The sequence below is a fragment of the Aplysia californica genome, unplaced genomic scaffold, assembly GCF_000002075.1.
Source record: "Aplysia californica isolate F4 #8 unplaced genomic scaffold, AplCal3.0 scaffold00366, whole genome shotgun sequence".
Taxonomy (NCBI): domain Eukaryota; kingdom Metazoa; phylum Mollusca; class Gastropoda; order Aplysiida; family Aplysiidae; genus Aplysia; species Aplysia californica.
In genome coordinates, this window is record NW_004797636.1 from 311,833 (window position 1) to 327,357 (window position 15,525).

Consider the following 15,525-nt stretch of genomic DNA (forward strand, 5'->3'; position numbering starts at 1 on the left):
TAGTGGGATTGATTTTGGTGTAGTGTATTGTGTGACAAGGCTCTCAAATTCCTGATTGCCGAATCCGGGACATCCTGGAAAATTCGCAACAGTTGGCAAGCCTGATTAGTTAAAGGATAAAATATTAGACCAAGGTGATGGTAGTTGTTTTCCCGTTAACCCCCCCCCCCCCCCCCCCAAACACACACACACACCAAATAAAAATAAATTAAACTAGCACAGACAATAAGATATGAATATTATGGTTGTTTTCATAAGAAATCATCCAAAGTCAACGACTTTTGAAATACATTTACAAAAAATGTGGAAAGTACAGTTCATAATTTATCATAGTCATTTAATTGGTTTAACGCCCCTTTCAACACTGTAGGGTTATTTAAGAGGTGGGACCTCATGATTCAAAGTCCATTTTCGATAGTACCGAGCAAAATGAGTGGGGAGCTTTTCAAATCTCCTCCAAACAACCCAAGTAAGGGATTCGAAGCAGGGCCATCCGCCCCGTTGTCCACCACGATGCCAACCGAGCCAACAGAGCGCCTAGCCTAAAGTAATAATTTATAGGAAATACACGCTCGCATTGTGTCTATTTGATTGATTCCAAAGTGAGTGTCAAAGTGTAACTAAACGGAAAGATGCCAGTGCCTTCAGGAAGATACATGTCAGTCGCCATTTATATATAACTCTTAAAATCATTGTAGATAAACATTTGTGGACACGCATGTCCGACACAGTAATCAACTGTACAAATGACCACTTTCTACTTTTAAAAAAGCGTTAAAAAACACTAACAAAAACAAAACAATTACATGTATTATAATAGACTATGGGCTACTGGAACCCCCCTGGGGATTTTTGCTCACTATGATTTTCTGCAAGAGCACACTTCGGACTATGCACAAAAAAAGTTTGCAACAAAATGTTGGCAATCTGCGGAGTTATTGCCCCTGAATTGTCGAAAATTGAGAAAATTAACGTTTTTAAAAAAATGCACTATTTTAGTTGGTATTCTGATTTTCTTTTAATTGAGACGAAAGTTGGTGCTGTAAGTTAAAGAAAAACAGTTATACTGAACATTTTGGGGTAGTTATTTACATAGCTTATAGAAGAAAAAAATGTTGAAAGTCCGTTTTCTCTAAAAATTGATAACAGCCGCACAAAGTGAGCGCAATATACTCCCTGCTGGGTATTACTACAACGAAGGAAAAGCTACACGTGCAAAACATTTAGTTCAACAGAAAATCAGTACAATGCAGAGTTACAGACAGGCCTTAGCAATGCAGATACATGTAGATATTGGCTATATATGTGAACATTATGTATTATAATACTGAGTTGTTTCGTACAAAGATATTTATATTTATAATTATTTTGAGAAAAAGATCATAGCATCTAGAAATTGACTTGCATAGGGCATATGTAACAGAAGTGAGTTGCTTGGGTGCTAGTTATCCAAATTTTATATTGTAAATCAGTTGGTGTTGTATGTAAAGTCTTATTTTGATGCTTTCTTCTATGTCATCAGTTCATCTTCACTACTGTCACTTCCAGAATCTGAAATCTCATCTTCTTCATCACAGTCACAGGTATCATAATAGAGGAGATGGTTTTCATCTTTGTCTTCTTCTTGTTCTGTATCTGATCCTGACAAAATATCAACCAATTGTTGAGGGACCAAGTCTTTGCACCACTCCACTGAGAGCACTCCACCGTTATCTCTCTTCCAACCATGATCTTGCGGATCAGGTGCATTTGTATTAATGGTTGAGCCAGATGTGCTTGCTACCATATTTAAAGATTAATACTATTAATAGTTTACGCTTAGGGTGTGCAGCTTCAGGGCTTTTCTCGCATGGTATCAAATCCATCAAAGCATGACAGTAAGCTTTGACCTTTTGTTATGTACTTTAGTCTTACAAGGTCATGACGAAACTTGTTTGTGCTAGAGTAAGCTGGTTTTCCGTACAGGTGACAAACAAACTTTTCCAGATTGGAAAACAGTTCTGAAGAAACAGTTTCAGATGTTCCTAGCTCCTTGAATGAAACAGCAAACTCTGGGTGCTTGTGGAGAATGGTGAGCGGCTTCACCTTTCCTTTCTGGACAAAAACGCTAGTCTCCTTTCATCCAAAGAAGGCATGGAGTCCAAGAATAGAATCCTGTAAATGTGTTTCCATTTTATAACAGAGAGTCTGAATGTGTATACATCTTCTTTTTTTTCCAACCCCTGGGTCAAAATTAAAACTGTGAGGGAAATGTTGAACAAATGCAATCATCAGTAGAAAGACATCAAGGTCTGGGGACCGCATAATGATAACTGTGTTTGGAGTAGCAATATTCTGATCAGAGAAGACGGCATGCACGATCAGTAATATGTCTGCTTTCTCGCTGCTGGAGGATAACTCAGGAACAGGTCTTGAGTCTGTAGTCTTTCCATCACTGCTACCGAGGACAAAGCACTGTTGGTCACTTGCAAAGTATATTTCTCTGTTCAGCAACATCATTGCATAACAATCTTGTTGCCATACATAAAGTAAGAAGTGTGTCAGTTGCCTTTTGTTTTAATTATTCATGGAACACTTTGAAATCGTTGATACTCTGTTTGTTATCAAGGTGAGTTCCACCTTAGAATTGATGAAACATGGGTCAAGCTGGGTTTTTTGGGAATGCGGATTGATCTTTTTTTTTGTTCTGTCAACCTCTGGTGTTGGCAGGGGAATGTATGGCTGCTCTTTGATTTCTTGTATGACTAGTCTATGAGTTGAATGTGTGGTTCCAGCTCCTGATAAAGTTTCCTCATTCAAGTCAAAATTGTCCCAACAGAAGTGAGTGATGAGGTTGTTGTCAGGCATGATGGATGGGGGCAAACTACCCGAAGAAACCTGTGTACTGTCAAACATGGGCCACTCCATAAGCAGTCACATGCTTTGATTAAGTAAGCTTAAAGTGAGACTGGAAGAGTCTATATATATATATATATATATATATATATATATATATATATATATATATATATATATATATATATATATATATATATATATAGAGAGAGAGAGAGAGAGAGAGAGAGAGAGAGAGAGATCTATATAATCATTTTATGTTGATTTCGGGATATTTTTAAAACTCTTTTTTTCAACATGTCATAAAATCAAATTGTGCCATTTTCTTTGAAAAGAATAGCATTAGCAGTGGACTTTTTAGACAGCGAGTCTCTGATTCAATATTTAAAAAAAAATATGTTAATCAATGAAAATTGCAAATTGATAATAGTTTAGTCCTGTAGAGGATAGGTGGACTCTGGGGTCTGCAGAGCGAAATACTAGGTTTTAGGATGTGAACCCCGGAGTCACCATAGCGAAATAAGGTTTGGTTTAAGTAAGGATTGGTGGACCCCGGGGGTCAACGTAGTGATAAATAAGCAGGTTTAAGGTGGTCTACCTAGCGAAATACTAGGTTTTAGGACAGGTGAACCCCGGGGTCACCGTAGTGAAACAAGTAGGTTTCTTTAAAGATTGGTGGACCCCGGGGTCAGCGTAGTGAAATAAGTAAGGTTAATTTTAAAAGGATTGGTGGACCCCGAAGTCACCATAACCGTAGAGGAATTAGAAGGTTTAATTAAGGATTGGTGGACCCCCGGGACACCTTGATTAAACCTACTTATTTTACTACGGTGACCACAGGTTCCACCTATTCTAAAAACCTAACTAGTATTTCGTTAGGTAGACCCTGGGGTCCACCTTAAACCTACTTATTTCAATACGTTGACTCCAGGGTCCACCAATCCTTAAAATTAAACCTAGATCTACATGTACTTATTTCACTACATTGACCCCAGGGTCCACCAATCCTTAATTAAACCTAGATCTACTGATTTCACTACGTTGACCCCGGGGTCCACCAATCCTTAATTAAACCTATATCTACTTATAATTTCGCTACGTTGACCACGGGCTCCACCAGTCCTACTATAAAATAAACTGAGATCTACTTATTTCACTATGTTGACCCCGGGGTCCACCGATCCTTAGTTAAACCTAGATCTACTACTTATTTCACTACGCTGACTCCGGGGTTCACATCCTAAAACCTAGCATTTTGTTAGGTAGACCCCGGGGTCCACCTATCCTTTTGGCTAGATAGACCCCGTAGTCCGCCTATCCACTTTTTTAATAATAACTGAAAACAATACATGCCAGTTGTCATGAATAGTGAAGAAAATTGCGGGGGAAAAAAGACAATGAGGTAGACTATAATTTGTCCAAAAAATTGCAAGTGCAAGTGAAGATCATAAAATAATTTTGTTATTTTCTGGTCATCTTTCCCGGTTTATAAAAAGATTCCAGTGGGCCTACTACTAGATCTATGTATCTAAAGAACATTTTGCTTGCCTTTATTAGCTTTTTTCATGTACATGAAAGCATAGAATATATAGTTTCACACATATATATGCACAATACTTTGAAAAAGAAAGATAAGGTCATTGTTGTTGTTTGTTTTTTTTACGGAATCCGTTTTACGTTGAGAAAAGCGGTAAAAACAAGTTAAAAAATTTTAAGAATGCCCATAATATTAGTATTAGGAATCCGAAATTACTACCTAGTTGGCTTACTCTTTAATAACCATGTGCAGTTAAGAAAAAAAAAGACAATGATATAGGATTTATCTAAATATGACCATTAGCAATAAAGATGTTGCCCATTTTGTCCAATTATCCTTGCAGGTAAAATCACCCTGCACTGTACCTCAATAAGCACAAAAGGAATATTTCTGTGACTTTGTATGATAAAGGTGAGGCCTAAATAAGGTAAGGGAGGGGGGTTTACCTTATTTAGGCCACCTGTGGCCTAAATAAAGTAAGGGAGGGGGGTTTACCTTATTTAGGCCATATGTGGCCTAAATAAGGTCACCCAACACCTTAACCTCTTGGCCACGAGAGCCCCCTGACCGTCTTAGACAGTTTCAACTAAATGCATGTGTATATATGATTATGTGTGTACGTGTGCGTATGTGTGTGTGCGTGTGTGTGTGTGTGTGTGAGTGCATGTGTGTGTGTGTGTGTGTGTGATACATGTACAATATTTATCAATGTACATTCGATTTTCTCAATGAAAATTTCAGGTCCCCTGCCATCCAGGCAGACGTCAGGCATTCTCTTTTCTTTTTTTTTTTTTTACAAAGTTTTAGTAGAGTTTTTACGGCGCTCGCAACTGCATTAAGGTTATATGAACGCCAAGGGGAGGATGTCAACAGAGAAGTCCAACACGGAATCAGGCTTACTCTGCTCACCTCTCTAGCTTCAACAGCACAAAGTCAGCTTTGAGTATCAAGGCACCCCGGAAACAGCGGGTCACAATAAAAGTGACAAACATACAAAAGGGGTAAAATGACGAAGTAAGGATTAGGAAAGAAAAAGTAGTAATTCCCCATATGCAGTCCAGGCACATTTATGGGAATGGCCTTTGGGAATGGCCTAAAGACACTCCAGTCAGTAGCAGCACCGATATGCAGTTCAGGCACAGTTATGAGCATGACATTGGTGAATTGTGAATTAGCCCATTTACAATTCTACTGAGCATAAAAGCATGTTAATGTCCTTCCTTTGGGAATGGCCTAAAGACATTTCAGTCAGTAGCAACGCCCCGAGATTCTGCTCATGATTTTAACGAATACCAGTTTTTTCGTCACCCGATCATTTCGTCACACCGGTGCAGTCAAGACGCCATGTCCCACCCCAAATCCACAAGGTTGAATGGAGACGGTCATTTTCACTTGTCACACACTTGCAAACATCAAACCAGACATTGTTTTTGCCTTATATTTAAACTATTGTTCAACTATGGAATAGTTTAGTAGACCAAGATTTATATACTACATGTACATTAATAATCTAACTTTTAAAAAAGCTTTAGGCTGAAATTATTTAAAAACAAGAGGGCACGTCCAAACAATTACGTGCTTGAATTGGTGGATTTAGGAAAAAAAAGACTGCTGACGCTGATCCTACAAAACTGCTAGCATATAACAATGTTGAAGAGATATGCGAAGTCATTTCGTCACACATAATTGGGATGTGACGAGATGACCGTGTGACGAAATGACCGGTTACCATTTCAACATACCGTTTCAGTGGTACAGAGTGTAGATTAGCCTTGGTAACGGGTTTTTGTCTGAGCAGTTCGAGCAACATGCTCACAGCACCATCGAGTTTTCCTAAATTTACGATGGATTTTTCTCTCTACATATTTTATTATACGTGTTTTCTGTTCCCATCGACAACGTTTTAGATCATTCATGAGGCGGGCTTCGACCCTGCCCGTCAGGACCAACCCGGGCTGAGAGGGATACGACGTACAAGCTGAGATTCTCGATAAAAATTCTCTCCACATGGGAATCGAACTCTGTTTTTTTTGGGGTGCTACGGCAAAGCACTTATTGTGAATTAACTGCTACACCACAGACACCGGTACACTGGAAATGGCGGGGACTAACTTTATTTGGAGTCAAAACGAGCACTTCGGCATGCCATATAGAAACTTTACTTCATGGTTAAGTCCCCCCCGCCAAAAATAAAAAATGAAAATGATGATGCAGAGAATTAAATAGTGGTATTTAGATACATAGCGGCCAAACAATGTAAGTCATGCCTGGCTATCAGAATAAGAGCCACTTTCCCAGACTCCCAGAAAGTTACCATATTATTATGGTGGTCAATGCAATCAATCACAATCCTACGAAAACAAACTGGACCAATCACAAGACAGAGATTTCCAAGTGCGTTTTTAATTCCTCTTCATATTCAAGTATCTAGTATAAAAAAATAAATTTAAAGCAACACAAAGAACAAAGACGGACAAATACACAGATACAACAATGCAAATAGAGTACCTTAAATAAAGACCCCACACACCATCATTACAATTGTGTACACATACAAGAATTACAGAAGGAGAGAAGGATGAATAATAATATAGCTAATCAATGACCAGCGTGTGATCTGAAACACTGGAAACATGGAGAGACTTTGCTCTAGGCGCTCAAAAAATCTATGTTCATGCTTTCAAGCGAGGGGGAATAATGAGTCGTCATTGAAACAATAAAAGCTGCGACAAGTGTCTCACTACAGGTACATGTACTCATAACGGAGCTCCGGAAAATTGGCCTTTGACTTTTTCCTCAATGATTTTAACAGCTATAAGTTATAAGCCAAGAGGACAAAAATGTCAAGTCCATGACAACATTCAGGGATGAACGTAAAGCCATCTCAAATGTCTAGACAGAACACAGCAGAGAGACAAAACCCATTAATTTCAACATGTTAAAAATTATGTTTGTTCCATTAACATTGTTAAGCTGTTTTCCAAAATGCACACATCAATAATTTTGGTATGCTACCTTCTCTTGAGATGTTTCCTCAGACCAAGTACAGTGAACTGTGAAAGTCACATGACTTCTCCCACAGACTGAGACATTTTACATAGTTACTTTTTTGATATAGTTATACTTGTGATTATATATATATATATATAACAAAACGAAAGGCAAAAAAGCATTTAAAAAACCCAAACAGTTTGAACAAGTGTGAAAACTTGGACAAGAAAGTAAGAGAACAATGACTATCTATGTTTATTACAACATTTTAAAGATAAAAATCTGTCAGCTGAGTTCCTACAGCGACAAAATTACAAACACTGTCAAAGTCGTTGACAAAATGGTAGCCAGTATATCAAAATCCCTGTAAATTTTATAATTTAATATTCTCTTTAATATTCTCGACCTTTTCAACATTTGATGTCGCGGAACAAAACAATAACATGGTGTTCGTAGACTTGTGATTAGCTACCTGACTCACAATCCTGAATTTGCAAGATTGGGGGTTCGAGGTCTGGCTTGTTCAGAGACTGTGTCCTTGGGAAAGACACTTTACACGAATTTTGCCATTAGTTTCAGTTCCATCAGAGATGGATCTTAAATTTGGAAGTACAGCCTCTTAATCTTATATATAACTTTACAGTGTTGCATGGGGCATTAAACCTGTACAATTTCACACCACTTTCACACAATCCAATGTTTGAAAAATAAACCTTATTTTCTTCTCGTCTTTGTCAAGGGTTTGATTACACCATTGACTATCACCCCCTCCTCCCCCCCCAAAAAAAACAGGTTGTCCACTGCACGTCATAAGTATCGGTTTTGTAAAGTAAAGCAGCATTTCAGGAACTTTGGGGGTTAGAATGAAAACCACAGGCTGACAACGTATTAGTATCATATTAGATAGTCTGAAGACAGCGCTAGCAGTGACACTCAAGTCTGACTCCATGTCTTTTGTACAGAGTGACTTGTAGATGTAGCGTACAGGGAAGCCAACGTTTAACAAGAAATATTGCCTTACTCACCTGCTATGAGCCACATCAATACACATTTGCAGCAAAAAATTGCTAGGAAAGACAATGACCCATAGAAGCAGTAGCCTACAAAGACAGAGAGTTGACAATTATCTGGAGGCACTGGAAAAACACCAAGGAAAGAAAAATGAAGCAAAAAACTAATTCTCAGATATAATAACGAAGGCTTTTGAAATTTGAGGATTTTGCAGAATGTCAAGTCTCAAAATATTTTTCAGTTTTCTGTTGAGGGTTTTGGAAAGGTAAGTTCTGAAAAATGATTTGCATTGAGAACTCATATTTTGACCAGAGACCTGAAATGGGTCCACCTTTATCAGTGAGTTTTTTTTTACCCCTGGTGTTCCTTGCCTCATCACACAAATGACTTAGCAAAGAAAACATGTTGCAGAGAGCTACATCACTAGTACATTCTGACAGCATGGACGTGCATTGCTCCAGCAGTTTTGGACAATAAGGAACACCGAGAATCAGAGGAAAAAGTCTTGAGGGTTCTGTACACTACTGATATGAAAACGCTGAAGAAAAAGGTTCTTGAGGAGAATTCAGACCTTTAACATTAGATCAGTAAAGTGTCCCAAACCAAAATGGCATTGGTGGACGGTACACATACAACAAACAGGCAGAACAGAGCACGATGAAAGCTGTGTGCAATTTCACCTGACGGGACAAAAATCGGAACTTGTAGTAAAAACTTACATCAAACAGGGAGCTGGTCAACTGAACACAACATGGGGCTTAATCATGAGGATGGACTTTTCTGAGGCTGCATTACCGTAGTGCTTTATGAGATAAAGTATCAAATTACATGTTAGTGATCACAATCTTCTGTTGATGTGTAATAACAGATTCAATAATGGCTTAGAACAAAATCGAATGGATCCACCATGGCATTCCTTACACAATGGCCTTGCATCACATCGTACAATTGTGCAAATTATATATGCCAACAAGCCTTCAAATAAAAATTATAAAAAAAACAAACAAACAAACAAAAAAGATTACAACCAAAAGTCAGGTAACAGATACTGTATGTCAGAGAAGATCAGAATCAAATGGAAATTCTGTGAGGACACAAACAGGGAAAAAATCAGGGACATAATTATTTCAAGATTTTGTCATATTCATCCAGGTCTGAAGTTTCAAAGATATCACCTGCTTGAAAGAGATGGGACAAAAAATCTCGATGGAATGTACACAAAACATCATTAAAATCTCAAATCACGTTTCTCTTGCCTCACATTCATAACTTGTTTCAAAACGATTTTGTAAAGGCATTCAAAAGGTTTGAAAATTTACACACAGCCATGCATGCATTCACAACAAACATGCAAGAAGAAGAAGCCTGCCCTTGACAAAGATTCATTGTACACATCTTACACCTCCTATCAAAAACAATTTAGATAATTTAGGAGGCGTGTTGCTTCACCCCTGCCTTTAAGGGGAAATCTGGGACTTGTAATGTTTAGGACACTTCATCCTAGCCAGCTGAGAAATGGGCACACTATAATAAAAGGGTCCCTACACAGGATTGAGCTACTGTGGAGTCTGATTAAAACGAAATCTGCTGAACTGCCGAATTTTCTTTGGTTTAGTTTAGTTTTCAGATTAGAAAGGCTGCTCAAATAGAAGGGGAAAAAATGATTTTTAATTTTTTCCGGTTGACCGTTGTTTTCAAATGAAACATGCTCCGTTTACGAGGACTTGACTGTATTGTGTGTGCTGGATGGAGAGTCTGCTAGTTTCATCACTTAAGCCAGACAGAGTTGACAGATTCACAGACAAATATTAAGAATTCATCTTTACCCAAACTAATATACTTATGCCAAATTTTTTGTTAACAACCACTAGCTGAGCATTCCTGTGAGAAAGAATGCTGCTCTGATTTCAGTCAAATTTCATACTGATAAAAGACACATTTTCCACCCAGCTTTTCACTAGTCAGAATATTTTTTATCCTGTGTAAGATAATACTTTGATCGCGAGTTTATATTTTGAAATGATGAAATGAACCTTTCATCTTCAGACACACATAGTGTGCACTTGACACTGATGACGGAACCCAAACTTTCATGCTCCAATTCTTAACAGCTGTCTAAATGATCTATACTGTGTTGACAGAAGCAGAAAAAACATTTACAATAAATCAGTCATACATATTAAGACAACATGCAATGATATATGGAGTCAAACAGATAGTACAACAAAGTTCTTTCACAGTATGCCAATGGGACTATACATAGAACTACTGTCAAACCTGCTTTAACAACCAACTGTCTAAGACAATCACTTGTACAAACACCCCCCCCCCCACCCTGTGCTTTGATTTTTTTAAATATTATAATGTCACTGCCCAAGAGGTACACCTGTCTAAGAAAAACATTTTTCTCTTTGACAATAAGCGGCCATCTTGAACAATTTCGACTGCAGTACCACTAACAAGAACATACAGTCTGTTCTTTAGCATATTTGGCAAAGAATTGTTAACCACATCTAGCAATGTTAACATGATCTGATGATTAAGTTGAAATATATATACACATGAAGGACAACAATTCTCACCATACACATGAAAAAAACCCCTTTGAAACTGACAGTTGCGGCCCAATGTTACGTACATCAATATGCCAGCAAGTCAAGAGGAAGTCTCACAGAGATGACGCAGGTGACCTGTCTGTTCAGGAGGTTGAAAACATGGGGCATGAGCTGGAAAAGCAACATGCCTTTGGGTCACATTTATGTTTGTGAAGTGCCCACTAACATACTTAGATGACACTTGCATTCAGTACACAAAACAAACAGAAATACTTTGATGAAACATTTTTTAAAATTGAAGGGCACTAATTATGACACCGAATGAGAGGTACCAAATACAACATAACAAAGATGTAGTTCATACAACACATATAGAGAAGTACTTCTATATCATAAAAGCCTTGCTGTCATGTCAACATCTCCTTCATGCCCATACATGGAGACGGGAGGCTTGTACAAGACAGCGACGAACATAGCATCAAACAGAACTGATGAAAGCCCATTTAATCAAAGAAATCCCAACACTGTCATGTCATGAAAGTGTAAATTGTTCAGATGCATAACAAATACACAAACAAGGTTGGAAGGCAAACATTCAATGGTTTGTTAAGCTGTTTATAAATTTTCTCTGTAGGCTGAAGAAAAATGGGACTAAAGGGAAAATTCACAGACAAAGTAGACAAATCCGACAAGTTTCAAAGCTGGACGTGATACCGAAATATAGTTTTCCTATTCTGCCTAAATTATTAAGCAGTCTGCTACTGCTTGTCAGGCACAAGATATTATACAAATTTGACTTCTGCATTTGTAATAATCAGAGGCAATATTTTTCAGAAACACAATTGGTAAACGATACATTAAAAAGAAAACCAACATTATAACCATGATGTCAGATGCAGACGTTACAAGTCTACCTGTCACTATTACTTGTGTTCAGGAAGGGATGATAGAATTCCTTCAAAAACATAACAGATCTTGACCCAAACAGAGTATGTGCTGGTCACCATGCAAAATGATTACAAAAAGTAAAAACTCTTATAAAAAGTTTCTGAACCCACCAACTTCTTAGTCAAAGACTTACAGTAGGTGACAAATAAGGAACAGTCCACTAAAAACATGAACATGTATTATGGTTCCTCCTACACCCCACCCCTTTTCCCCCCCTCAATAATAGCCCAAACTTAGACCAAAAAATACAGCCATCTGCAAAATTGAGTATTTTTGTAAAGCAGGAAAATATTGTAGGTATTCACAGCAAGTTCTCCACACAATACCTTCTCTCCCTCCACCCACTACACCACATATCAGTTCAAACTAAGCTCAGACCATCTGAAATACAGGCAAAAATTTGAGAGACGTGACAAGCTCCCTTGGGGGTCTTGTCAGGGAGGTCTTAAATGAATGTTGAAAGTGAAATCAAATCATAAAGGAAATAAAGTAAGTGGTGAAACAAAACACAGTTACATCATGGCCCTCTGTTACAATATAATGAACCATATAGGGCTTGACATTTACTGGCTACTAAGTATCATATCTGACCTTGTATACCACGTCTGCTTGAGTAAAAAACAAGTTAGTGATGGAGTGAAGATCAATAGAAAGGAACAACCAAATCAGAACTGACCCCCGAGGAGATAACATTACCAACATCACCGCCACTCCTTTGACAATACTTCAAAAGGAATTATATCAATTATCAATACAGGTAGTATGACAAACTAGTTTTGAATCATAAATATCAAGCACATGATTTTCTACATCTTGCAAGTCATATCTGAAAATAATGTCCAAAATACATTAACCCATTTTGTGGCCCTGTCTGTGAATAGAACGAGTAGTGACTGGGACGCTCTGTGCCTACAGCTCATGCGATGAGTTCAGATTCGGAAATTTTAGTTCCTATTATCCCCTGACACACGGCATGTTGTAGTGACTGCAATGCAAGGATTAAGACAATGAGAAAATAAGTTATGTCCCTTTCAATGCCTGCTTAGCAACCTTCCCTTATGTACTTTGATTCAAAATCAAATTAAATTCTTATCTTTAGTTATTAGTTACAAGGCAAGACAAATGTATGAGATGAAATACTTCTGTGAAACTTAAACTAGAAACTCGAGAGAGAGTCTGGGACATGTGGCTTGTAAGGAGTTAATACATTAAGGACATACATAGAGAATAAATGTACAAGATGCTTGAAACACTTCACACTTCATAAATTGTGATGCAGTGTGAATTTTTTTACATTTTTGTGTGGTCCTCAAGATATAAAAGATTTTTCTGTGGAGCGCACGGAGGCAACAGAATCAAACTCCCATAGTAGGTTATGTGTTAAATATATACAATACTTAAGATCACAACTGGGTCAGTCAATAGTGGCAATATTTTCCCTGCATTTGTTGGAGATCAAATCCCTCACAGAAGGTCAGGAGGACAGTGAGCATAAGTCTCAGCCTAGCCCTCACTGCTGCAACAACCAGCCTCCCACTAACCCCATTCACAGTCCTTACAGTTGCAATCATCGTAAAGCAATATTCAAATTTTTATGGCTCCAGCAGATAGCAAACAGGCTTCATTTCTCCCAACCTATCCCAGCATCTCTTCCAACCAGCCCATCCCCCCGTCTCTTTCCACACCTCTCCTCATCTCATACCTTTTTCAAGGAACTGCCTGCTCTTCCTCCTCTTTCAGATCCAAAATGACAGAGGCATGGACTATGTTAGCAATAATCTAGCCAATTTGAAAAAGACAGAAAAAAAGCCTGCTCCAGAGGGAGAGTGAGATAGACAGAAATAGAGAAAGAGAGACCAAGACAAAGACGGACTATAGCAACATGTCTTCATCACTGTCGTCGTGGTAGGTGCTGACTCGAGGTGGAAGCTGACTGTTGTCGATTTCCGCCTCCTCGTCCGGTTCGTTAAACGGGTTGAAAGGATCATCGTCATCACCATCGTCATTTGCAAGGCTGTCGTTTTGTCCCAACTGAAAGGCCAGAGGTCAAATGATGTAACAATTTTTGCTAGAAGTCATGAACCTCTCATTAAGATGGAGACAAGCCACAGTCTTGGGTGTGGTTTCTTGACTCAAATCAACAAGATGCAGAAAAAAGGTTACCTCAAAAGGGATACCTCTGGCAACATGACTTAAGACCGATGAACAACTCAAAAACACTTCCAAGACAAAGAAGTTATTTTAAAGATAGACCTCATCCTGCCAAATATGAGGGAGGGGGTGATCTAAATCTGACAAGACTGGGTCTTAGAGATAGACAGATATAATAATAATAACAATAATAATAATAATAATAATTGCATTTATATAGCGCATATCCATGCTCAAGAGCTTGCTCTACGCGCTTCACAACTATTATTACCCCAGCAGACCCTCTGAGAACACTCAGAAACATTCTCAGCTTCCGCGGAAGCATACAGTGCAAGTTGCGGATTTCACGCGCTCAAACACTATCATACTGACAAGATCTTTCACTGTCTATAGCTGGGCACCCATTTCCACCTGGGAGAAGTGAGGAAAATTTGTTGTAAGTGCCTTTCCCAAGGACGCAATGTTGGGCCCCTGACGGGATTCGAACCCACAACCTTACGGTTGCGAGTCCAAGAGACTAATCACTAGCCACCGACGCCACCTCTTTTTCGTCTTTTCTATTCGGTGATGAGAGCTACAAGGGTGAAATACCCTTCAGCACTGGCCAGCTTTGCTATCTTTTTGTTTGTTTGAATATAGAGTTCAAGCATATTGACACAATAACCATCATTAGTTGCAGGGAAAAAGAAGTAGGACCTGCAAGTGGTTCCCTCAAACCATCAGCAAGTTTCATTAATGTAAGTCCCAGGTAATTGAGTCAAATCAGGAAAACAATCACAACACAAAATGATAGAACTATTTGTGATCTTTATGAAGTTAAAGAAAAGCACTATCTCAAAATAATTAGTTCAACAATGTGAATCTATCTCAGTGCTTTTCATTGTGAGATGAGCACAAATGTCACCAACACCAGAAAAAAGGGAGATTAAAAGGTGCTAGCCCCCCTCAATGTCACCAGCAGATGAATGAGTAGATCGAGTTTTCTCCCTTTCCTGTTTGTTATCACTTTCTTCGCCATCACTAATCGCATAAGTATGACTGCAATCCTCTTCAGGGTTGGAATCAAGGATAATACCTATCACTTCACCATATCTCTGAGGATTCACATGTTTAAATTATTGAAGGGCTTCTTTCAACAGCAAAGCAATAGCGACACAAAACTTCACAATACCAATAAAAAACTGCTGGTTCCCTCAATAGCCTATTCAAGAAGAACAATGACTTCATGATTTCACAGAATGCGTAACTTCTAGGTCTAGTTACTTGGCTCAGAGTTATAGTTCTTTAAAGGCAAATGGGCAAAATGCAAAAATACTTGTGGATTGCTTGAGGGCAGGGCCTATCTCATGGGAATTCCCCTTGTTAGCACTCAAAGATGTGGAGAATAGGCCACCTACAATTTCTCTCCAAATATATTTTATCTTGTGCTTTTATCTTGTGCATCTTTCTCTAGTTGAATTAAAGATTTTGCCCAGTTTATAAACAAAGGACAAACTA

The 15,525-nt window shown here is 38.4% G+C and overlaps 1 protein-coding gene across 1 annotated transcript in view; it reads right to left on the reverse strand.

Annotated features, from left to right (window-relative positions):
* Window positions 1-6,755: 6,755 nt before the first annotated feature.
* LOC101854964 (cation-independent mannose-6-phosphate receptor) overlaps window positions 6,756-15,525 on the reverse strand; it is a gene marked incomplete in the record, with an annotated part of 86,335 nt that continues 77,565 nt past the window's right edge. The window contains 1 exon segment of the mRNA XM_013085335.2: window positions 6,756-13,908. Within this exon segment, the coding sequence (XP_012940789.1) occupies window positions 13,750-13,908 (159 nt within the window).